This window comes from Mobula hypostoma, chromosome 2, assembly GCF_963921235.1.
Source record: "Mobula hypostoma chromosome 2, sMobHyp1.1, whole genome shotgun sequence".
NCBI lineage: Eukaryota > Metazoa > Chordata > Chondrichthyes > Myliobatiformes > Myliobatidae > Mobula > Mobula hypostoma.
The window spans coordinates 30,469,126-30,496,340 of record NC_086098.1 but is presented as its reverse complement, the minus strand read 5'-3'; the positions used below and the strand labels follow the sequence as shown (position 1 = coordinate 30,496,340).

General features: G+C 40.6%; 1 protein-coding gene across 1 annotated transcript in view; it reads right to left on the bottom strand.

Annotated features, from left to right (window-relative positions):
• Positions 1–27,215, bottom strand: part of cd2ap (CD2-associated protein) — a 253,762-nt gene that overhangs the window by 178,466 nt on the left and 48,081 nt on the right. Inside the window, exon 2 of the mRNA XM_063034875.1 lies at positions 26,921–27,081. Within this exon, the coding sequence (XP_062890945.1) occupies positions 26,921–27,081 (161 nt within the window). The remainder of the gene's footprint in view (positions 1–26,920; positions 27,082–27,215) is intronic.

The following is a 27,215-nucleotide window of genomic DNA, read 5'->3' as shown; positions in this document are numbered from 1 at the left end:
TGTAAAGACAGGTCAGTTGAATCTTAAAGGGAGATGAGGGGGTCATATGCATCAAGATCAAATTAAACTCACCTGACATGGAACATCAAGACCTTAAGTCCATAAGATACATGCACGGAAATCTGTCATTTAGCCCACTGAGTCTGCACCACCATTTCATCACAGCTAATCCAATTTTCTTCTCAGCCCCAATCTCCTGCCTTCTCCCTGTATCCCTTCATTCCCCGAACGATTGAGAATCTATTAACCTCTACCTTAGATATACCTAATGACGGCATCAGCAGCTACCTGTGGCAAAGAATTCCATAAATTCACCACTCTCTGGCTAAAGAAATTCTTCCTCAACTCCGGTCTAAAAGGACACCCCTCTATTCTGAAGCTGTGTCCTCTGGTCTTAGACTCTCCCACCAGAGGACACATCCTCTCCACATCAAACCTATCAAGGCCCTTCACCATTTGATAGGTTTCAATAACAGCACCCCTCATTCTTCTGATTTCTTGTGAGTACAGGCCCAGAGTCATCAAACACTCTTCATATGACAAACCATTCAATCCTAGAATCATTTTCATGAACCTCCCTTGAACCTCTCCAGTGTCAACACATCCTTTCTAAGGGTCCCAAAACTGCTCACAATACTCCAAATGAGGCCTCACCAGTGCTTTATAAAGTCTCAACATTAAATACTTGCTTTTATATTTTAGTTCTCTTGAAATGAATGCTAACATTGCATTTGACTTCCTCACCACAGACTCTACCTGCAAATTAACCTTTAGGGAATCCTGCACAAGGACTCCCAATTCCCTTCTCTTTGTATTTTCTCTCCATTTAGAAAACAGCCAAACTTATTATTTCTTCTACCAAGGAGCATGACCACACACTTTCCGACACTTTATTCCATTGGCAATTCTTTGCCCATTCTCCTAATCCAAGACCTTCTGTAGCCTCTCTACTTCCTCAAAACTACCTGCCCCTCCACCTATTTTCGTATCACCTGCAAACTTTGCAACAAAGCCATCAATTCCATCATCAAATCATTAACATATAATGTAAAAAGAATCGGTACCAATATAGACCCCTGTGGAACACCACTAGTCACCAGCAGCCAATCAGAAAAGGTTCTCTTTATTCTCAGTCTTTGCCTCCTGCCAGTGAACAACTGCTTTGTCCATGCTAGAATCTTTCCTATAATGGTTTTCTAGCTTGTTAAGCAGCCTCATGCGTGACACCTTTTCAAAGACCTTCTGAAAATCCAAGTACACAATGTCAACTGATTCTCCTTTGTTTATCACCTCCTTTCATACAACATCTCCTTGCTGACAATCAACACTGGCACATCCTCAGGGAGGTGTGCTTAACCCACTGCTCTACTCCCTCCACACCCATGACTATATGGCTAGGCACAGCTCAAATGCCATCTATAAATTTGGCGATGACAAAACTATTGTTGGCAGAATTTTAGATGGTGACGAGGAAGGGTAAAGGAGTGAGATAGATCAGCAGGTTGAGTGGTGTTACAATAACAACCTTGCACTCAACGTCGATAAAAACAAGGAACTGATTGTGGACTTCATAGAAACGTAGAAAATAGGTGCAGGAGTAGGCCATTCGGCCCTTTGAGCCTGCACTGCCATTCAGTATGATCATGACTGATCATCCAACTCAGAACCCTGCACCAGCCTTCCCTCCATATCCCCTGATCCCTTTAGCCACACGGGCCATATCTAACTCCCTCTTAAAAATAGCCAATGAACTGGCCTCAACTGTTTCCTGTGGCAGAGAATTCCACAGATTCACCACTCTCTGTGTGAAGAAGTTTTTCCTAATCTTGGTCCTAAAAGGCTTCCCCTTTATCCTCAAACTGTGACCCCTTGTTCTGGACTTCCCCAACATCGGGAACAATCTTCCTGCATCTAGCCTGTCCTAAATTCCTTTAGGATTTTATACGTTTCAATCAGACCCCCCCCTCAATCTTCTAAATTCCAACGAGTATAAGCCTAGTTCATCCAGTCTTTCATCATATGAAAGTCCTGCCATCCCAGGAATCAATCTGGTGAACCTAATCAGGGAGGGGAAGTGAAGGGAACACACACCAGTCCTCTTCAGCGGATCAGCAATAGAAAGAGTGAGCAGCTTCAAGTTCCTGGGTGGCAACATCTCTGAAGATCTATCCAATACATTGAGCCCAACATACAGATGCAATTATGAAGGCGGCATGTCAACAACTATATTTATTAAAGAGGTTTGGTCACCAAATAGATTTGGAAATTTCTACAGGTATACCATGCAAAGCATTTATATCTACAGTGCCTATAAAAATTATTCACCCCCTTGGAAGTTTTCATGCTTTATTGTTTTACAGCATTGAATCCCAGTGGACTTAATTTGGCTTTTTTTAAAACACTGATCAACAGAAAAAGACTCTTTCATGTCAAAGTGAAAACAGATCTCTACAAAGTGATCTAAATTAATTACAAATATAAAACACAAAATAATTGATCACACAAGAATTCACTCCCTTTAATATGACACACCAAATCATCACTGGTGCAGCCAATAGGTTTTAGAAGTTACGTAACAGTTTAACAGCGATCGCTAGTGCACAATCAAGGTTTACACCTGTATCTGGAACGTCTGACTGCTGGTGAGTCAGTATCCTGGCAAAAACTACACCATGAAAACAAAAGAACACACCAATCAACTCTGCGAAAAGGTTATTGAAAAGCACAAGTCAGGAGATGAATACAAGAAAACTTCCAAGACACTGAATATCCCGTGGAGTACAGTTAAGTCAATCACCAGGAAATGGAAAGAATATGGCACAGCTGTAAATCTGCCTAGAGCAGGCCATCCTCAAAAACTGAGTGACCGTGCTACAAGGGGATGAGTGGGGATGGGGGGAGGCCACCAAGAGACCCATAACAACTCTGGAGGAGTTACAAGCTTCAGTGGCTGAGATGGTAGAGGCTGTGCATACAATAATTGTTGCCCATGTGCTTCACCAATCACAGCTTTACGGGAGAGTGGCAAAGAGAAATACACTGTTGAAAAAAAATCACACATGAAATCTCAGCTAGTTTTCCAGAAGGCATGTGGGAGACTCTGAAATCAGCTGGAAGAAGGTTCTATGGTCTGATAAAACCGAAGCTGAGGTTTTTGGCCATCAGACTAAACACTATGCTTGGCTTAAGACAAACACCGCACATCATCGAAAACACACCATCCTACCATGAAGCATGGTGGTGGCTGCATCATGCTGTGGGGATGCTTCACTGCAGAAGGCCCTGGAAGGTAGAGAGTAAAATGAATGCAGCAAAATACAGGGAGATCCTGGAGGAAAATCTGATGCAGTCTGCAAGAGAACTGCGACTTGGGAAAAGTTTTGTTTTCCAGCAAATCATGACCCCAAGCATAAAGCCAAAGCTACACAGGAATGGCTTAAAAAAATACAACAAAGTTAATGTCCTGGAGTGGCCAAATCAGAGTACAGACCTCAATCCAATTCAGAATTTGTGGCTGAACTTGAAAAGGGCTGTTCACTCACAATCCCCGTGCAATCTGACAGAGCTAGAGCATTTTCTAAAGAATGAGGAAACATTGCATTGTCCAGTAGTGCCAAGCTGATAAGAGCCCTATCCACACAGACTCAAGGCTGCCATTGTTGCCAAAGGTGTGGCTACTAAATACTGACACAAAGGGGATGAATACTTATGCAATCAATTAAATATGTTTTATATTTGTAAAACATTCAGATCACTTTGTAGAGATCTCTTTTCACTTCGACAAGAAAGTCTTTTTCTGTTGCAGTGTCAAAAAAAAACAAATTCATTATGATTCATTGTTGTGAAAGCAATAAAACATGAAAACTTTCAAGGGAGGTGAATATTTTTTATAGGCACTGTATATACTGCAAACTAATGGAGAAATTAAAGATGACATTAAATTTAAGGGCTTGAAAGATTCTAAGAATAAAATTTACTAGGGATTAAGTGTCCCACCATAAAATGAGGTTATTATAAAACATTCCAAAAGACTAAGTGTACAACCCTGTCCAGACTTGTAGAACTTCTGCATTATCCTTTGGAACACTACGATTACAGCAAGTTCTTCAAAACCCACTAGACTCCTAATCCTATGTCAAGTGCAATGATTCTAATTAATTCAGTATTAAAATACCTATTATTAGTTCTTTCAAAGAACTAAATAACAAATCTATTATTTCTTGCTCTAAAGTATAACTGCTCAAATCAAAATTCATCCCAACACCAATTTTTAAATAGCATGTCTATTTTCGCTTCCTCTTTTGGCATTTCTGGGGACAGGAGCATTTAGCTGACTGAATCTTGAGTCCAGATGCTTCACATAAGTTGTGTTTTATTTTTAAAAAAGGAGTAACATCCAGACTCAAACCAAATGAGTCATTTTTCAATTAAATGGATGCTGATAGCCACCCAGACATAATAACAAACCAAAAATACACTTGCATGAGCAAGCTCATCCAAAATAAATTTAGAATAACTGTTTGATAGTTCAAGTTATACTGCTAACCAAAACATCCACGTACATGTACATCATAATGTTGTGGGGATGGAACTGGACTCTCTGACGGTGGTGTCTGAAAACAGGATGCTGTCCAAGTTCCATGCCATCTTGGACAATGTCTCCCATCCACTACATAATGTACTGGTTGGGCACAGGAGTACATTCAGCCAGAGACTCATTCCACCGAGATGCAACACAGAGCGTCATAGGAAGTCATTCCTGCCTGTGGCCATCAAACTTTACAACTCCTCCCTTGGCGGGTCAGACACCCTGAGCCAATAAACTGGTCCTGGACTTATTTCCAGGCATAATTTACATATTACTATTTAACTATTTATGGTTTTATTACTATTTATTATTTATGGTGCAACTATAATGAAAACCAATTTCCCCTGGGATCAATAAAGTATGACTATGACTATAACTAATATAACATGGCAAAAACAGGATCTGAATGAAAAGTAATCACCAACTGAAAAGTTTACCAACAAGTCAAACTCCTATTCTAGACAAGGAATAAGCTTACAGTTTTACAATTATACCAATTAATTTCTGTTGACCATTCTGAAACCTCCATCATATTTAGACCACAAGATATAGGATCAAAATATTTATATAATATTTAGGGCTATATGTAAAAGCTGTCACATGCAAGGCAAGACACATAGTTCTTTTGCAATGAAGTAGAGACATAACGGGTTGCAATAGCTTCCCTGTCAGTTGTGAATTTTCTGTCATTCTATGGCAGCTTGTCAAATTAACAGTGAAACAGCAAACACCCCGAGGTTCCTCTAGCTTTTCATTTTAAATTGAGATAAAATAACAGATTTTTAAAAACCTATTTTTACATTTAAATATCCACAAAGCTTCTGAAATTAGTCAGGTTTGTATTAACTGATGAAGTATGAGACTTTAAGCAAACTATTCTTCACATGCAAAAAAGAGCAAATGGTGGTAAAATTCCAATTTCCTCATGAGGAAATAAAGAAACATCTCAGCTCATGTGTACAGTTTGCCACAGAACCTCAAAGTTACCCTTCATGTCTCTTTCAACCAGTTCCTGGGGAAAGATATCATAAACTTTCTTTTCAATTGGCCATTTCAGAAACCATACCAGGTCCATGAAACCACAAAGCAACCAATACCAATAAACCACAACTGCCGAAGACACATCCAAACTCTTTCCAATCCAATATGGCCACAGGCTTGACATCAAAAAAAAACAATATGCTTATAAAATGGCTGCCATGCACCCATGAAATAGCATAACTAGTCTGTCGTTAGTGATAGGCTTGTAGAACATAAATTGGGAACGCCGACGTGACATCGGTGGATCTGACCATAACGAAGAGGAAGTCAATCTAGGAACAGGCTGAGCCATTCGATCATGACCAGTTGGGTTTAAGCTGTGCTCCGCCAACAGTGGTGCTTGGCTCCTTTAGCTGTTTCCCATCAGGGGCCTGGAGGTGAAGTCCAGCACTACTGGATCATCCAGCCACATCGATGATACAGCTGAAGTCCCCAGACAGAATGACCAGCAGGTACATTGCCAGCAGCAGTGACAGCTGGGCAAGGACAACTGCTGTTAGCTTTTCATTGCACTGCTGCATATGACAATAAATTGAACCCAGGTCTCTGTCACCTCTTTGCTCCAGAGACCTAGGTTAAACCTACCTCAGGTGCAGTTGCTGGGAGTAAAATGGAAAAGGTATTTCAGTTGGTATAGGTGGATGCTTGGTAGCTAAATGGACGTAGTGCTCAAAGTTCCTGTTTCTGTACTGTATGATTTAGGAACATACACCCACTGCTTTGATCCAATGCTGTGTACTTCATCAGTCTGAGAACATTCAAAGAGCTTGGGAGGAGCAGTTAATTACAATGGCAGAGTGCTAAAAACCAAAAATAGTTCAATTCCCTCTGGAATATGGCAGAATTTCAACCAACCCCATCATTGGTGGTTGGAAGCAGAAACATTCTAATTCCTGGAACACTTCAAAGAACCACTAAAAGGTTGCAGACTTGACTATCAGCTCTGGCTGAGCTATTTTGCCAGGCTGACCCTCAGAGATATTTACTTCATTGTTAACCGCTAGTGAAGTTCCACAAAACTGGAGTGGAGCTAATGTTATTCCATTATTCGTGAGTGGTAAGGACAGGCCAGGGAACTACAAGCTGGTAAACCTAACTTCAGTTGCAGGGACATCATTGGAGAGAATTCTGAAGATCCACCGTCTTTTAGATAGTCAAGGCCTAATCAGGATTAGTCAGAATGGTTGTGTTTGTGGGAGGTCATGTCGGACACATCTTTGAATCTTTTTCTGAAGGCATATCGAAGAGGATAGATGAAGATATGGCAGTGGTTGTTGTCTGTATGGATTTTAGTTGGACCTCAGCCACGGTTCCGGATGGCAGCTGAACTCAGAATCACATCGTTTATCATTAGCAGATGTTGTGAAAATGTTTTTTTGAGCAGCAGAGTGCAAGACAAAAATTACTACAAGTTATAAAAATATGCAAACAGTATCAGAGACGAATAATGAGGTAGTGTTCATGGACCATTAGAAATCCAACGGCAGACAGGAAGAAGCTATTCTTAAAACATTGATTGTGGGTCTTCAAGCTCCTGTACCTCCTCATCAATGGTAGCAGTGCAAAGAGGACACATCTCAGATAATGACACTCTTTAGTAATGTATAATCTGAAAGATTAGGTTGCCACCTGCTTTGCTCTTATGTGCAGGATTGAAAGAGGCTGCAGACACAGCCAGCTCCACCTCAGGCACAATCCTCCCCACCCGAGTACACCCTCAAAAGGTGGTACCGCAGGAGGAGGCATCCATCATTAAGGACCCTCACCATTCAGGACATACCCTTTTCTAATTCATTTCAAAAGAATCCAAGATCTTAAAGCAAAAAAATTGAATGGAGTTTAGACCTTCGCGCCATGCTGCCTTCATCTTATGAGAGACGGCACACCACACGATCAAGTTTATCTATGCCTGCTCATGCTGTTCCTGTGCCTGATGCAAGAACCTACACACTGGATAGAAGCTTCCTTCACTGTGCTATCAGAATTTGGACCAGCCTTCCAGATGCTGTGGTTGGAAACATCTGTGACGATGGAGTCCAAGCCTTCAAGAGAAGAGTGCACAAACACCTATCATCTCTGGGAGGGAAGTCACATGTTTCTTCATAAGCTATCATGAAGGAGACCAGGATGGCAATGCTTGGTTGTTGGTAGGTAGGGATAATACCTGACTTTCAAGAGCACTTGTGAGTTATGTTCCGGCTGGACTTAGTCCTTAAACTGCTGGAGAACAGTGCGGAAAGAACAGGTGCCGTTTTCTCCCGGTAGGGATTAGTTTTTAGTTCCAAGTGCTCCTGCCGTGTTTTGTCACCCTGCAACCTTATCCTTCAATCTCTTTGAATCATGGAGGACAGCATGTGTATAAATGTCTCTCTCTAGCAGACTTCATCATAATCATCATGACTCCAGTATTTCTACTATTTTTTAACATTTCTTAATTGCACATATGATTTTTTTGTGTTCTATTGCTGAGCAGCAGTGAACCATCTGATTGGCCTATCAGAGTTCTCTTTGGGAACTAGTTGACTTGATTGGTATTTCTGATCTGGCTATTGTTCACGATTGCACTTAAAAAAAAAGACAGTGGGTTAGGACTCGTTGCCAGCAGCATGACACATACACCAATGATTTGGGAAAAATACTTTTCCTCATGTTAACGTGCCGGAAAGATTTTGATGGAAAAGGCCAAGGCTCCGCATGGCGTCCTACAATATACCAAAAAAAAACACACCCATGAAAATGCCTAGAATGGTTTGGACTGCCTAAAAGCTGCATTCCACTTTCTTAAGCAACACACATACAAAAAGCTGGAGGAACTCAGCAGGTCAGGCAGCATCTTCGGATATATATAAACAGTTGATTTTCACTCATCTCCATCGATGCTGCCTGACCTGCTGAGCTCCTTGAGCATTTAGTGTGTGTTGCTTTGGATTTCCAGCATCTGCAGACTTTCACGTGCTCATGCTCAGCTTTCTTAGCTATCAAAACTGCTTCGAATCTGGCATTCAGAACATAAAAGCATCTCATCATTTGAAAAAAAAAATTGAAAACATTGAACCCCAAGTAAAAATGCAAATAAGCTACTATTAAACTTTCACAGATTATCCCCTCAACTTAAATGCAAGTGTTTGCCCATGCAGTACAGGTTCCCCACCTGCAGATCTATAGCAAGTTCACCCTTTATCTCCACTCCACATGCTGACACCCATTCAAGTGCAGCCAACCAACTGCCACAGAACTTGGTGAGCAAGTTCATGACTTCCACATTTCATCAGAAGTCCTGAACTTGCAAGCATTTCAGAGGTACGGTTTGACACAGAACCTGTAAACACTTTCTATCAAGTTCCTGATCACTTAAAAATGGATAAATATTATGTGGTTCCTTGTTTACTAAAGTGCTCCAAACAGCCTGCGACTCTCGTTGTCTCTGACAAACAGGTCCAACTCTTGGCCTTCACGTTTGGCTTAGCTACTAGGCCCAGTGGAACTGTTTCGACTGACAAGAGAAGGGGCAATGGCGGACCACTGGCACCTCAAAACCAGTTGCTTCAAGCAGGTTGGACCAGTCAGCCTTGGATGGCAGCCTGCCTAGGAGAAGGAAAACTCTGATTTTAAACCTTAGCTGCCTTGTGGCCATACCCACCCATGGGAAAGGCTTCAGGAGTAAACCCTGAGAAGAAGAGATTAAGCTAAAAATTTTCAAAAGTTCATAGTTATCACCGTACATAAATGTCACCATATGATCCTGAGATTCATTATCTTACAGGCATACTCAATAAATCCATAGCAGAATAATAACAATAGAAGCAATGAAGTACCATGCAACTTGAGCTTTCAACCATTGTGCAAAAGACAGATAAATAGAGAACATGAGATGAAGAGTTCTTGAAAGTGAGTCCATTGGTTGTGGGAACATTTCTGTGATGCGGCAAGTGATGTTGAGAAAAGTTATCCCCCTTTGGTTCAAGAGCCTGATAGTTGAGGGGTATTAACTGTTTTTGAACCTGGTGGTAAGAGTCTTGAGGCTCCTGTATCTTCTTTTCGGCTCACACACCATGTTCAGGAACACTTCACTCTGTGTTCATTAGTCTACGTAAATGATCCTCAAATGTTGATATATCTGCTTCCTACTCTTCCCCTGGCAGTGTAATCCAGGCAATTACCACTGTATGAAAACTAAAACTTACCCCACCCATTTATTATAAATGTTCCTCCTCTAACCTTAAAGCTCTGTCCACTAATATTCAAAATTTCCACCACGAGGAGTTTTTTTTTAAAAAAAGGCTACCCCGTATAAGCCTCACATACTTTTTCAACTTCCATCAAGTCAACCCCTAGCCTCTGGCATTCCAAAGAAAACAAATCAAGTTTGTCCAATCTCTTTGAGCTAATATTCTCGATTCCAAATATTTTGGTGAGCGCCTTCCTGCACCCTCACCAAAACCTGCACCACCTTCCTGGAATGTGGCAACCAAAACTGAACACAATGCTCCATAAGTGGCCTAACTCAAGTTTTACACAACCGTAATGTGACTTTGATCTCTCTGTATATCAATGCTTCCAACAGTTCCTGCCATTTATCATTTACTTTCCTCCCAAAGTATAACACCTCCCACTTGTTCAGATTAAACTTTATCTGTCATTTCTCTGCTCACAATTTAAACGGTTCAATATCCTACTGAAACCTTTGACAACATTCCTCAGTACCACAACCCCACCATTCGGTGTTGTCCACAAATTTACTGAATAGCCCACTTTATCACTTCTACGCACATTGGTCACAGACTGTGAGTAAGAATAACACCAATCCAATCACTACTGTCTTTTATGGCCAAGCCAATTTTGAATCCAATCTGCTAATCCTCCATAGATAACATACTTCTGGCATAGTGCATTAAGAGTCAGTATCACATCTACAAATCCCTAATAGCTGTGTCTAAAACTGCCACACAACATCCTGTGGAGCAACATCTCTGACGGTTACTTCCACATTTCTACATCATGAACTTTGAGGCCTTCCGTGGTCAATGTGGACCATGGATGATGCATCCAAGCTGGTATGTAAATCAGGCCAGTATGATATGGTGAGCAAGCTGTTGCCCATATAGCAGGCTCCCTCGCTCCATGCATCTGATGTAACCAAAGGAACAACAGACAGCAACATACATCAAAGTTGCTGGTGAACGCAGCAGGCCAAGCAGCATCTATAGGAAGAGGCGCAGTCGACGTTTCAGGCCCGTCGACTGCGCCTCTTCCTATAGATGCTGCTTGGCCTGCTGCGTTCACCAGCAACTTTGATGTATGTTGCTTGAATTTCCAGCATCTGCAGAATTCCTGTTGTTTACGTTTAAACAGACAGCAATATGGTTTTGGCACCAGTACTGTCACAGGAGTAGCCAATTAGCGTTGAACTCAACGTAGGACTGCTTTAGGGACTCCAGCTGTGGATCTTTTCCCCCTTGTGGTTCACTCCCAAAACTTTACTCATGAGCATGTATAAACACAAGGCAGCGGAGGTTTGAGATCAGTGTCTCCCTTTTCCTAGAACAGCTGGCAACCACAGATGACAAGCCGCATCTGCCTGAGGAAACTGTTTTTAATGGCACCAGTAAACCATCCCTTCCCCTTCTCCTGTCAATAGAAACTGTTCCGCCGGGCTTAGTAACTAAGCCACACGTGAAGGCCAGAAACTGAACTTGGTTGTCAGAGGCTATTTAAGACACAACCCATTGGGAGCATATAATTGGTTGTGGGAGCTTATCCCCATTATCCAGCAGACACCCCCCCCCCCGCATTATGACAGCCTTTAGAACCAGCCAAGTGTATAACCAATAGTTAAAAGAAGAATGGTCAAAATTGTTGAAATGATCAAAACCACGATTGCAACAAATACTCGGCTGATACATTGTAGATAATTAATGGTACAAAGCTCAGTGAAAAGTTAGCACAGGGAGGACACAAGGATGTAGACTTTATCCTTCACTAGATTCCGAAGGGAATTCTTGGTTAGCAAAGAGTGATTGGATTAAAGCCTCAAATTTGATGGACATATCATCTACATTTGTTTAGCAGCTTCACAATGTTCTTCAGAAAACAATTAGAAAACAATGCATCTTAATTTCTTGCGTCTTCCCCCTTCCTTCTCAGTCCTGAGGAAGGGTCTCAGCCTGAAACGCTGACTGTTTTTATAATTTCCATAAATGCTGCCTAACCTGCTGAGCTCCTCCAGCATTTTGCCTGTGTTGCTTTGGATTTCCAGCATCTACAGACTTCATGTTTTTTTTTGGTATCTTGATTATGACAACTTCAGGATTAAATACTGAACACCTCTAATTTTCTCCTTTCCCCCTCATATAATATGCCAGATATTTTCAATATTTATTAGGTTCCATTGAGTAGTATCTTACACAGCAAATTCTTTTAGACCAATTGAGTGCCAGCACCGCCCAACTTCTGAATAACCATCTTTTTCATCAAATCAAAAGGTGATGACAAGCACTGTTTTTTGGTTTACTTCCCCCCGCCCCCGCCGCCTCTAACCCACAAGTGAGAACATACCACTCCACCTGGCATTCCAGCAACAGTCAGCCAACTAAGCAAAGTCAAGCACAACTTATGCAAGGACAGCAGCACCACACAAATAAAAATCAAGAGCATAAGGAGAGGCCAGATACACAAATGTATCTGTTGTACTGACAATTTAAAAAGGCCATATGCAAGCTACCTTAATTCTGAACTCAAATTAAGGCTTAGAAATTCAAAGCAAAAATTTAGGTGAAAATAGGAAAAGGGTTTGCATTTAAAATCATTTTCAAATATTCTATAACATTTTATAACTAATCATGTTTGAAGAGTGGTGATGATTGTTTTCAAGAAAATTGGTCGGCATGTTGTGCAGAAGAAGCTTCTCACAGAAGAAAAACTTTCTCATGACTGTTTATTAGGCTTTCTGAGGCATATCTGGGATAGTCAGACCTGACACAACCTTCCTAATTTACAACGTATTTATTTAGTATTAACTTTTTTCTTTTCTTAAAAATTGTTATTCAGTCATTAAAAATTTGAGCCAAAAGATTCCACCAAGGTCAAATACTTGATCTTCTTTAAGCATTTAGCTAAGTTACCCAAACCAGTTAAGACTGAGGAAGGAGATCTATGATTCAACTCCAAACAGTAAATTAAAGTGGACAGATTTCTTTTTCCTGCTTGCTATCAAGTAATGTGAGCACTATGTCGCAAGTTCCAAAGTTCAGACATTCTGTCATTAGTCTAAGCTCTAAATGGATCTTCAGAATATCAGAACAGAAATGGAAACTTAGTATTGCAGAAGCAAATATTGAGGTTTGTGTGTATTTTTGTTTTTAAAAAGAGGTCTCTCAAATACCAAATGCAATAAAAATGTTAAGTTCCTGTTTGGTTAAAATCAAAAATCAATTCAAATCTGGACATCAGCTCTAAAAGGCTTTGATGGAAATGCCAACTCTCATTCTTCACTATGCACTGAAGACTAAACCAGACATTACCCTGAACAACTCTGGTGTAAATGTAGAGGTTCTATTTTTAAAACTGCGGACAATGTTTTTCCCTTATATAATCATATTACATGTGTTCAGGATAGTGTGGTAATTGCCAGGTTCCACAATGATCATCCATCAATAATCAATATTCGATAGTTAATCATTTTATCTAGTGTCAAACTAACTTGAAATCTGTGAGAAAACTACATCTAAATCATTGTTTAACCTACAAAAGATTCTAAAAACTAATTATTTCACCACAATATTTATTTAGAGATTATAGCATAAAGTAGGTCTTTCCAGCCCTTCAAGCCACATTGTACCAGCAACACCAACAATCCCATTTACCCTAACCTAATCACGGGACAGCTTACAATGACCAATTAACCTATTTGGTCTGTCTTTGGACTGGAGAAGGAAACAAGAGCATCCGGGGGAAACCCACGCATTCCACGGGTTGGACGCACAGAGACTCCTTACAGACGGCGCCGGAATTCAACTCCAACCTCTGATGCCCTGGACTGTATTTTACGTTGCGCTAACCGCCACACTTCTGTGGTGCCCAATTTCTATTACTAACACCCACAATATGCAATTAAAGCAATGCTAATCTAAGAAAGCTATTTCGTCTATCCTTCTGCTATGTAAATTGATAGACTATGTCATTAGATGCTGGAGCTGATGCAACTATTTTTTTGAGCTACTAAGGAATTTAAGCGTATATTATGACTCCTTATACAAAACTTTACATTCATGTAATGGCTGAAGTATTTCACAATCAAGAACCGTTATAACAAAAACAGATTAACCAAAAAATACCCAATGTAAATATCGTGCAACTTCTTAAGAAAGAGAAAGTACCCCAGACATTCTCTACAAGTGCCATGGATCCAGGGACTTCGGCTTAATCGTGACACAAGGAGTTGTGTGGAGACAGTACATTCTCCGCATCATACCTGGATTTTATAGGTGCTCAACTTTCCTCCCATATCAGAAAAGAATCAAAGGAGAATTGATGCACATTAAAACAGGGAATAAACTGAAGGACTACAGGTAAATGAAAGGGAACAGAACAGAAGAGATGACTTGGGCCCAATTGCCCAAATGGTTTTTCTCAGTTGTAATAAGTAAACAAATAGGTTGGCCAACACCGCCTGAGAGAAACAGTAAACATATCACATCAATAACATTTCAACAGAATGAGGAAATCTTTAGAAGATTAACGTGTCAAGCTGCAGAAAATGGGAGGGATGGTGAACACATGGGAAATATCTGTGACAGGGTGCAGACCAAGACACAAAATTATACTAGTTGGGAGAGGATAGTGAAGACTTATTCATTGCAGATCTGTACGAGGTAACCCCAAGGATGGAAAAAGTTGCTGGATATCCAAAGAATCTTGGAAAAACACAACATATTGCACAGGATCTGTACAGAGGAAGGCAAGAGTAAAAACAAAGTCAGACCTTAATGGCATTAAACCAGAACTGGCCAATTCTAATAAAAAGTAGAAAACACGATTATGTGGGTACATCAAAAGCAAGAGAGAATTTGCAGGTGCTGGAAATCCAAGCAACACACACAAAATGCTGGAGGCCAGGCAGAATCTATGGAAAACAAAATACAGTTGATGTTTCAGGCCGAAACCCTTAGGTAGATATTATGTGGGTACATTATTGATTTGATGCTTGAACTAAAAGCTAACTTCAATATTTCAGCCCAGTAGTCATAGCCTAAACGTGAGCTAAGCCAGGTGTATGCATTCATACCATAAAAATCTCTCAAATCAAAACAGAACTAGTTTCTGGACTTCAGTGTTAGATAGAACTGAAACCCATAACCACCTGATTGAAGGGCAAAGTGCTCCCAACTAAGGCAAGCTGACAATTAATGATTTAAAACAGCCAAGTCATATACAGTAATGTGCAGGTGCTGGCAAAATGCACGGTGTTCTCCCCGAGACCTAAAGCAAATGAATAAATAGAAATAATTCACAAAAAGATGTCCAAACATTTCAGTTCCTTTTGGTGAACTGCAGTCTCAGGCAAGATTTCATTTGACATACACAGCCAATCTATGCCAGAACCCATGGTGAAGGGACCTGGGACTGGTGCACCATCCTGTTCCGCCTTTCCTTACTTTACTGTACACCTACAGCTTACTCTCTGTCACATTTGGATTTTGGTTTGATTTTTCTGCTTTGGTCCTCACAATCACATTCAATTTGTTTGTCAAAACATGAAAGGAATCTATAAAACTATGTCTTGGCTTCATCCTCCCATTCTTCATAGAATATTCTTCAGGTTTCATATACAATTTTTAAAAATCAATTGCCAGCCAGCAGTTGTCATCAGTAAGCCATTCAAAAGGAAATGCTGTCCTGCAGCCAAACAGCCAAATGATTCTGACCATTTCTTTGACCAACTTGCTTTGGTTTCTGGAACCTAGCTTCTGTGCTTCCTGTTTTCACTGCCTTTTACCTTATTGGTACGTTGCAATGTTTACTTGTGCTTAATAGTCTCAAATTGAAGCTGGAGTTAGCTGCAAAAAAAATGCAAATCTGACATGGTGTGGACTAGCTTTCCTCATAGATTTACATTCCGTGCCTTTGCCCACATGTTCTTGTGAGCAACACGAGTTGTGTCCAGAAACAGGAAACCATCATCTGGGCTACTTCTGCCGACTCCACAATCAAAGAAGATCCCAACAGATTTCATAACGTAGCAACACTTGCCAAGACAAGCTCTACATTCCTCAGTTCCCTTGATAACTATAAATTTATCACTGCTTTTCTTGAATGCACTGGTGCAACTGATCCTCCATATCACTCGTGGGTGGTGTATTCCAAACAACAGCTACCAGTATCTAGGTCAGCCGTTCTCAACCTGAGGTCCATGGACCCCTTGCTTAATAGCATTGATCAATATCATATAACGGGTTGGGAACCTCTGATCTAGATGGAAAATTCTGGAAGACAACGGCCCATGGCTCTAGATACTTATGCAAGGAAAATCATCTTGGCTTCCATTCAGTCGTTACCTAAGAGTTTAATATACTTCAATAAGATTACATTTCAGTCTTCTAATTTAGGCATACATCAAGAATAACCTGCCCTTGGCAATGAATTTGGTGAACCTGCACTGTATTCCCTTAATTGCAAGTAGTTCCTCCCAAAGACTCAGACACTGGACTCTGCACAATATTGCACCAGTCGCCTCCCTAAGGTTTCAAAAATGGAATAAGATATTTGTTTTCTTGCACTCAAATCTAATAGCAAAATAAAGCCAACAGACCCCTCTGCCTTCTAAAGTGTTTGATGTACCTACAATGATTCCTGTTTATGTACACCCAGAACACCTATACTTTTCTAATTTATCATTTCAGTCCAGATTTCTACTTTTTCCCAGCTCTAGTACAAGACATCACACTTTTCTCATATGCAAGCTGCCCATGACCTTGTTCATTTGCTGTGTAATGATTTGACCAACTTTCTCCACTCTATCACTTAGCTTTGTATTGATTTCAAGTTCAATACACTCGATCCTTTTATGAAGATCAATGAAACAGAGCACTGACTCCAGTAACATCCTGAAAGGTTAGTCTCCCAACTCAATGGCAAAAACAAGCTCTTTCAAAAGTGTTTCCTTACAGCCAATCAATAAAAATTTTATTGCCTTTAGGAGCCCTGGTGTCATAAGGAACCTCATTTCTGATTTGTCATTATTTGTTCAGCTAGTCACTACCTAAACAATTCAAAAGCTTTGACGAATATGATTTTCCTTTCATAAAGCCAGCCCGACTCTTAGCCATTTCATTAACATTTCCCCCAAACATCCTGTTACTCCAACTTCCTAAAATTTTATCCCAGCATTTTCCCTGGTGTTGATGTGAGGCTAACTAGAAAATTCTCTCTCATTTCCTACAACTCCCAAAGAGAAACAGCTTGTCTTATTCAGTTGCTGAATAACCAAAACATTAGAAGTTCAGAAAATTCCAAGACAGTGAGGAGAGTTCAGCACATTCTCAGAAATAATTAGCAGACAGACCAGGCTCAAGAACAGTTATCACCCAATTGCCATCAAGCTCTTGAACTGGCATGGATGACCTCAATCATGACTCTGCACTGATTCTACAACCTAAAGATGTACTTTCAAGAGCTCTTTACAACTCATGTTCTCATTATTATTTGCAGTTTGTCTTTTGCATGTTGTCAGTTACAGCTTTTCATAACTTCTATTGTATTCTGTGCAGAATATTCACACAGAAATGACCACTGCACTTCCTGCTACCTTAATTCTGTGGACTGGCAGACAGAACTCCCCACCACAAATGAGTACGTCACCTTACTCTGGCCTTTTGCATTTCCCAACTGTCACCTTCTACAAGACTGAAACCCAATAGCAACATAGTAGGCCTCTGAATTAGAATAAAAAGTAGACATTTGCTAAACCATAAAAATGAAGAGAACGTAGTTTGTTAGGTAGAGTAAGAAACAATTATCATCATGACTCCTCCCAAGAAAAAGACGCGATTTCGCCACAGTCAGAGAAGAAGATAGATTAAGTTTGGTAATCTCTGCTCATGCACAACAGGAGCAAGAATATCCAGCTGGAAATAATAAAAATATTAGACAACAGATTCTACACATGCAGGAAATACAGAGCAAAACACAAAATGCTGGATGAACTCAGGTCAGACAGAATCTATGGAAGGAAATAAACAGTCTGAGGTCTAATATTAGCTCAGTTTTAAAACTTTGACTCTAATTTAAGCTCCACCTTTCACTTATGGAACCAGAGTTAAACAACCTCGTTCCAAATCTCCAGGTTACCAATACACAAACAACCCTTGTGGCTCAACAAAAATCTGAAATTGGTCTATGTCAACATCAACAGCCTTTTACAGTTTCCTCACAGAGGCTCAAACTAAGGAGAATGATGTTCTTCAATTATTTTCCAAGCAGGCACCATCAAGGCAGTATTGTATAATATTCTATCCAGCATCCACTTAATCAAATATATCTCAGAACCGAACAAAAACCTGCAACTCACTCACGGCACAAAAAGACTAAATACAAAATCACATGGCTTTGCAGTAACACAAAGAATTGATTTCAAGATTCAAAGTTACATGTACATTTTATTATCGAAGTATATGTATGTCACCATATACAACCCTGAGATTCATTTTCTTGTAGGCATACTCAGATCTATAGAATAATAACTATAACAGGATCAGTGAAAGATCAACCAGAGTGCAGAAGACAACAAACTGTGCAAATGCAAATATAAATAAATAACAATAAATAACGAGAACATAGGATAATGAGATAAACAGTCTTTAAGGTGAGATCATTGGTTGTAAGAACATTTCAATGATGGGGCAAGTGAGTGTAGATATCTCCTTTTATTCAAGAGCCTGGTGGGTGAGGGGTGGTAACTGTTTGTGAACCAGGTGGTACGAGTCCTAAGGCTCTTCTACCTTCTACCTAATGAGAGCAGCAAGAGCATTACCTGGGTGGTGGGGAATCCCTGATGATGGATGTTGCTTTCCTATGACAGCGTTTCATATAGATGAGCACAGTGATTGGGTAGGGCTTTACCTATGACGTACTGGTCCAAGTCCACTATCTCTTGTAGGATTTTCCATTCAAAGGCAGTGGTGTTTCCACACCAGGCTTTGATGGAGCCAGTAATTCACTCTGCACTACAGATCTATAGAAGTTCATCAAAGTTTTAGCTGTCATGCCAAATCTCCACAGGCGCCCAAGAAAGTAGAGGCACTGTGAGCTTTCTTCGCAATTGCACTTACATCCAGAACAGGTCCTCTGAAATAGCAACATCGAGGAATTTAAAGTTGCTAACCCTCTTCACCTATGATCCTCCGATGAGTACTGGCTCATAGACCTCTGGTTTCCCTCTCCTGAAGTCCACAATCAATTCCTTGGTTTTGCTGACACTAAGTGAGAGATTGTTATTATGACACCACTCAAGTTATCAGTGTCACTCCTGCATGCTGATTTGATACACCTTTGATACAGACCACAACACTGGTGTCATCAGCAAACTTGAATATGGCATTGGAGCTTTGCTTAGCCACTATCATAGGCGTAAAGCGAGTAGAACAGAGGGCCAAGCACACAGGCCTGTGGTGCACCTTTGTTGAAGGAGATAATTAAGCTGACTGGGATCTGCGGGTACAGAAATCCAGGATCCAATTGCACAAGGAGGTATTGAAGCCAAGGTCTTGGAGCCTACTGATTCATTTTGGGGGGACGACGGTATTGAATGCTGAGTTGTAGTCGATGAAGAACATCATGATGTCTGCATCTCTTCAAACTTATTGCTCTAAGGATCTATCCAACAATCTCTTTGCACATCCCCCCCCCCCCACCCACTGTCAGGTCAGAAACAGCACAGCATTAAGACAAAAACTGTTAGGATGGGAAACAGCTTCTTCCTCACCCAGTTAGTTAGACTGCTGAAATCCCTTCCACCACCCAGGTCTCATCGCATATGAAGTGCGAGTAGCATTATACTGTTTACTTTTTAATTTGCATCATAAATGCACCTATTATTCATTAATTTGCTTGTAATAACATTACTTTGTTATCTAAACTGTGTTGTGCACCTTGGTTCAAAGGAGTGTTGTTTCATTTGGTGGTATAGACGTGTATGGTTGAATAACGATAAATTGGACTTGAACTTGAAGCTGTTTACTTGCCAATATTCAAAGCCAAGGAACAGCAACAATGACAGGAGAAAATCTGTAGATGCTGGAAATTCAAGCAACAAACACACACACAATGCTGATGGAATGCAGCAGGCCAGGAAGCATCTATAGGAAAAAGTACAATCCACATTTCAGGCGGAGACCCTTTGTCAGGACTAACTGAAAGAAGAGATAGTAAGAGATTTGAAAGTGGAAGGGGGAGGGGGAGAGCAGAAATGATAGGAGAAGACTGGAGGGGACGGGATGAAGCTAATGTTGGAGGAACTCCTCCACTGTCAAGATGAAGCCACACTCAGGTTGGAGGAACAACACCTTATATTCCGTCTGGGTAGCCTCCAACCTGATGGCATGAATACTGATTTCTCTAACTTCCGATAATGCCCTTCCTCCCCCTTCTTACCCCAGCCCTTATTTATTATTCCCGCCCTTTTTTCTCTCTCTGTCCCTCTCACAATCACTCCTTGCCTGCTCTCCATCTCCCTCTGGGCTCCCCTCCCCCTAAGCCTCCTGTCCCATGATCCTCCCCCTTCTCCAGCTCTGTATCCCTTTTGCCAATCAACTTTCCAGCTCTTACCTTCACCCCTCCCCCTCCTGGCTTCTCCTATCATTTCGGATCTCCCCTTCCCACTCCCACTTTCAAATCTCTTACTATCTCTTCTTTCAGTTAGTCCTGATGAAGGGTCTCGTCCTGAAATGTCAACTGTACTTCTTCCTATAGATGCTGCCTGGCCTGCAGCGTTCCCCAGCAATGATACTGGGTTTCCTTTTAGTGTTTAAATATTTATTCATTCAATATTCACTGTACAAGATTTAACACTCCATTAAATACAAAACTCAAACTGGAATTGCAGTATAAGATATTCTCACAAAACAACTGTGAGGCCTGAAGTGCAAAAGTTAACTAAACTGGTTGTAACTAAACTTGATGTCAAAACAAACGAGAACAGTGATTAGACTAAGTCACCAAAAGGTATACTGATGAAACAATCTAATCTGAATAAAATGAAAGTATTAACAATTGAGTGTTTAAAAATGAATGACCCAGTTACAGCATTGCTTGGCTAGATGGATGTAAAAGAGCCAGTAAGGAGATAAAACTAACATCTATCATCAATGAGGAAAAAATGGATAATGTCCCACTGGATCCAAGAATAACAAACTGAAGTATTTTTCAAATATTGGCAGATTAGGCTGCATTGCCTCACGGCATTTCCACATTTGTTTTAAAAAATGGGATTTCTGCCTCTATTTGGCATTGTTCCAAAATCCTATTATTTTCTGCGTGAAAAGATCTTTCCTCCCCTCTCATCTTTCCTCGTTATTTTTAATCTCTGTCATTGACCCTCAATCTATCACAAAACATCCTTGCTCTAAGTTTTAGACCCCTACCCAAAAGGAAAAGGATTCTCCTTACTTTAATCTATTTCCTTCAATTAAGTCTCCCCTCAGCCTCTCTGGTTCCATCCAATCTTTTCACATATCAAACAGTTTACCCTCCCGGAAGCATACTTAGAAACCTCAGCACAGCACCAGTGCTATTAGATCTTTCCAATAATAGTACTCAATCTGCGCTATGTAAAAAACACTAAAATATCTTGACTCGAACTTGATGTCGTGACTAAATAGGAATCCCAGAGGGTCTTTCAGCCACAGTAATGACCTTGACCTGCCACATTCAAGGATCTGTGAACATGCACTGCAAGATCCCTCTCCACCCCCACACTCCCAAAAACTGCATTTTCCCATACCTTGTCCACAGCTCCCCAAACACACTGCCACATAATTCCCTGGATTAAACGCTATCTGCCACACTTCTTCCTTCATTGCATTGCTTTCTTTTTCATTGCCGATAATGAAGCCAACGTACAGGTTTCACTGGTAAACATATCAGCAGTACATACTTTAGAAAGGGACCAACCACTGATGAGAGACTTCCAGTCACACAAAAGAAAAACAACCACAGCCTTTCATTTCCCATCACTGAGCCAGTTAGGCTTTACTTTTATGGCCAGTCTGCCAGATGGCTGCTTGTCGAAAACCCTCACTAAAATCTATGTAAACTGCAGTAAAAACTGCAGATCAGCTGTGTTAACTTCCCAGTCAATCGCAATACTCTACATCGGTTCCCCTTTCCAACTGTATTTTTATGAACATTTATAACCATTACTTTGAATCCTGGGAAACAATTTGCCGACCACTGAAGTTAAATGAACTGGCGCACAGTTGATATGGTTTATCTGTACCTCCTTTATCAAACAATTTGATTTTCTATCCTCCCAATACTCCAGCAATCTCCAGAGAAGACAGAAAAATCTTAAAGCCTCCACATTCTCTTCCTGCTTCAAAGTTCAAAGTACCTTTATTATCAAAATATCCATGTAAAACCTTGAAATTTGTCTCCTAGCAGGCAGCCACAAAACAAAGAAACACAATAGAACTTACTGAAGAAGACTGTCAAACACCCAATGTGCAAAAAAGCAAACAAATCATGCAAACAATAAAAGCAAATAACACTCAGTTTCCTTTAACAGCTGAAAAATTCGCTTCTAATGGTGCAAGAGCCCTTCAGCACAAATCTGTTTTGTATTCAGAATTAGAATTAATATCACTGGCATATGTCATGAAACTTAAACAACAGGAATTCTGCAGATGCTGGAAATTCAAGCAACACACAAAGTTGCTGGTGAACGCAGCAGGCCAGGCAGCATCTCTAGGAAGAGGTACATCAACTGTACCTCTTCCTAGAGATGCTGCCTGGCCTGCTGCGTTCACCAGCAACTTTGATGTGTGTTGCTTGTCATGAAACTTGTCAACTTTACGGCAGCAGAACAATGAAATACAAGATAATAAATATAGAGGGGGAAAAAATCCGAGTTGCATTAAGTGTATAAGTGTCTATTAAAAAGTTAAAAATAAGTAGTGCAAAATAACAGAAATAAAAGTAGTGAGGAACATGGGTTCAACGTCCATTTAGAAATCTGATGACAGAGGGAAAGAAGCTCTTCCAGAATCGCTGAGTGTGCGCTTTCAGGCTTCTGTACCTCCTTCCTGATGTTAGTCATAGTCATAATATTGATCCCGGGGGAAATTGGTTTTCGTTACAGTTGCACTATAAATAATTAATTAGTAATAAAGCCATAAATAGAATATAATATGTAAATTATGCCAGGAAATAAGTCCAGGACCAGCCTATTGGCTCAGGATGTCTGACCCTCCAAGGGAGGAGTTGTGAAGTTTGATGGCCACAGGCAGGAACGACTTCCTATGATGTTCTGTGTTGCATCTCAGTGGAATGAGTCTCTGGCTGAATGTACTCCTGTGCCCAACCAGTACATTATGTACAACAGTGTGAAAAGGGCATATACTGGGTGATGGGAATTCTTAATGATGGACGTCCCCTTCCTATGGGACTGCTCCTTGAAGATGTCCAATACAACAGTGTCATCATTTTATTTAAATGAAGATGGACACAAAATACTAAAAACCTTACACACATCTTCCACCTGGTTTTCAATCTCAAATAGGTTCAACTCTTTTCTTTGTTATCCTCTTGCTCTAAATCCAAAACATCTTTAGATTTTTGCCAATTTTAATAATTGTTATTTTCTCATTCCTTTTCTCGTCCCCACACAAGTTTCCCACTCTTGATTCCTGCCATCCTCAATAAAACCTGCAAGCCCCAGAGGGGCTCTTGATGCAAAAGTCCACTCATTGTTCTTTCTGAAAACGTCATCCAGCCTGTTAGATTCCGTGAATACTTCGCAGTATTTGTTTCCAACTACTTTAAGTTACTCTCATTTGAATAAAATTCATCTTCTCAATTTAGTCTCCAAACCTATCCTTTTCCACAAAGGCAATAAATCCAGGAAGGCGGCAGGAGAATGGGGTTGAGAGGGATAATTAATCAGCCATGATGGAATAGCGGAGCAGATTCGAAGGGCTGAATGGCTTAATTCTGCTCCTATGTCTTATGGTCTTATTATACCAGACCACTGTACTTGCTCTGTCTCATTTTCCTCATTGCAGTCTTTCTGAGGTATGAGGTATGCTCTACTGTGTTTCCTAAAGTCTCATTAGTTAAGGAGGCATGCATTTTATTGTGTAATCTTGTATACATAAACACATACACACACCCATGTTGATTAAGCCTTCTCATTTAAATAATCACAGGTTATATGGAAAAATATGCAAATTGCATAGGTCATCTCTCTATCATGTGATACACACACACCTCACTAAAAGTAAACTTGAAGCTAAACCCACATTTCGGACTCCTATGTCTTCCTTTGAATTAGTTTAATGTTCTGAAGCTACAAAACATAAACACATTTGATCTGGACCATTGGTCAAGATCCCCAAACACCCCAGTGCACGCAACCCTCACACTACAGCCCCCGCCTCCCCCACAACCCACTTATTACAAGAATGATAAAAAAAAAAGTAAAGAATATTCACCAATCTGTTCTGGCAAAATCTGACCCAATAAACAACATCCTATCAATTCTGAGCCCACAAAGAGCAGGGTACATTTACTTACATGTTGATTTGATGACCACGCAGGTTATTGAATTTCTTTAGAGAAATAACTAAATATGATTATTTAAAATACTACACAGGGCAGCACACTGGCCTAGTGGTTAGCACAACACTTTAGAGTACCAGCAACCTGGGTTTATTTCCTGCTGCTGGCTACAAGGAGTTTGTACATTTTCCCTGTGATTGCGTGGGTTTCCCCTGGGACCGCTGGTTTCCTCCCACAGTCTAAAGTCGTATCGGTAGGTGGGTTAACTTGTCATTGTACATTGCCCCATTGATTGCTATGTTAGGTCAGGAATTGCTAGGTGGTGTGGCTTGTATGTCCATGAAGTGATGCTAGGCTGCACATAAGATCACTGACAGTAGTGGAGGAGTTTTTGGGAATGTTCAAAGGTCCAAAATGCATTATCAAAAGTACAAACATGTCACCTTATACAATCCTGAGATTCATTTTCTTGCTGGCGTATTCAATAAACCCATAATAGATTAATCAATGAAAGACCAACATAATCAATGACAGACCATGAAGATGTGATTAAATTGTGAAATACTATGATACTATTTGACTACTTATCAACAGGACAGGACTACTTATCAAGATTCACTGACATTTTCAGCACTTGCACAGTTCCAAGCTCTCACCAAAGAATGCTAGCACTTGGCAAAGGAATAAATCAGAACACAACACTTTTTGGTCTTAAGTCTGGATAATAATAGGTCAGGCCTTTCTAGCACAAGCCCCCACCCACAGTCATCCAACACTCAACTAGTTTGAATGCAAAAGACGGCTAGTATCCAGGGTATCTAGATCAGTGGAGAAAGATCTTGTTAGGGCCCCTCTAAGTACTCCTAACAGCAGTGGTCCCCAACCACCGGGCCACAAAGCATGTGCTACCAGGCCGCAAGGAAACGATATGATTTGGCGATATGAGTCAGCTGCACCTTTCCTCATTCTCTGTCACGCCCACTGTCGAGCCATTATGCACACAAGATCATTACCCGCGCGTCATCCATGTCAGCGCAGGAAGGAGATCAACTCCTCAAGCTTGCAAATGACAGCGGGTTGAAAAGTATGTTTGACATAACATCTCTGCCGGCATTCTGGATCTAAGGCTAAATATCCTGAGATAGCCACAAAAGCACTGAAAACATTGCTTCCATTTCCAACATATTTCTGCGAAGCAGAGTTTTCTGCAATAAATGCAACAAAAACTAAATTGCAGGATAGACTGGACATAAAGAACCCCCTTCGAGTATCGCTGTCTCCCATCACCCCTCGATGGGACCGTCTTGTTGCAGGGAAACAAGCCCAGGGCTCCCACTGATTCAGCGATATTGGTGTGTTGCAATGATCTTATATGTTCATACCAGGAAAATATGTGATGTGCGTTTAAACGCTACTTAAAATGTTATGATGCTATTGATTTATAAGTGACTTATGTAACCATATAACAATTACAGCACGGAAACAGGCGATCTCGGCCCTTCTAGTCCGTGCCGAACGCTACTCTCACCTAGTCCCACCGACCTGCACTCAGCCCATAACCCTCCATTCCTTTCCTGTCCATAAAGCTATCCAATTTTTCTTTAAATGATAATATCGAACCTCTGCCTCTAGCACTTCTACTGGAAGTTCGTTCAACACTTACTTCAAGCTCCCCTGATAATTGACTTATCACTATACTCATGCGAGGAAACTATGCGCTGTGTGTTTAATACTAAATTCGTTAGATAAACCCATTTAGAAACGAAATTGAGTGTATTAGCCACTGATCACCAATATTCCAGTCGTGATTAACACGCCGCCCCGCCCCCGAACAGAATCAACAAAAACGATTTGTAGGAAAAAAAAATCGGCAGGTACACGCATGCTCAGGTAACGCATGCGCACTAATGCCCGCGCAAGGCTTCATGGTCATTGTAGTCTTTCGCTGGGTAAACACAACATATTTGACTGATACTCTTGGCCGTTGGCAACCCTACCCCCCACTCCCCCCGCCCTGGTCAGCTGGTCCACAAGAATATTGTCAATATTAAACCGGTCTGCAGTACAAAAAAGGTTGGGGACCCCTGCCTAACAGCATTCTCACATGGAATTAAAATTCTATGCTCTGCTAATTAAATTACATAACATGAGCTACACTAAAGAATATTCAATTCAGTGAAATATCCTCAATAGACTCTACAAGTACCCAGAAGAAAAAAATTCAGTAAGCTCCAACTGGGCAATTACAATCAACTCAGTTACCAACTCCCTTTAACACAAGGATATGAGTAACATGCACATTGTGTAGGGCAGTCACATGAAACCCCAAGTGTATTGGAAGTGAGGTTGGTGGCAGAAAAGGGAAGAGAGTGGGAAAAGAGGATGGAAAAGAAAATCAAGGAAGAAGAACAGAAGCAGGACTGAGGTCTGAAGCAAAGGTGTAAATGTGAAACACGTCTTAACACTCCAACAGGGGAAGAAAGCAAAACCTGTGATTTAGCAAAATGTTTTATTGTTACTCACTTTGACAAAGTTATCAGGAAACAATCCCCTCTTCCCATTTAACTCTCCTTCGCACCATCCTTCTTCTTCAAGTTTTCTAACATTCTTAATGACTTCACCAACTCTCAGGGTCAGCTCATCCTCTTGTGCAGCATCATAATCATATTCTACAGTAACCTCCACTGAAAGAGAAAAATAAACATACAGTCAAAATGAAAGCACTTACTCTTACTTCAAAAGCAGAATGTTTGAAGAGTTAACACTGCCTAAAGAATACATTTAAATTACCAGTACTGCAGCTGGTAAACAAAGTTAT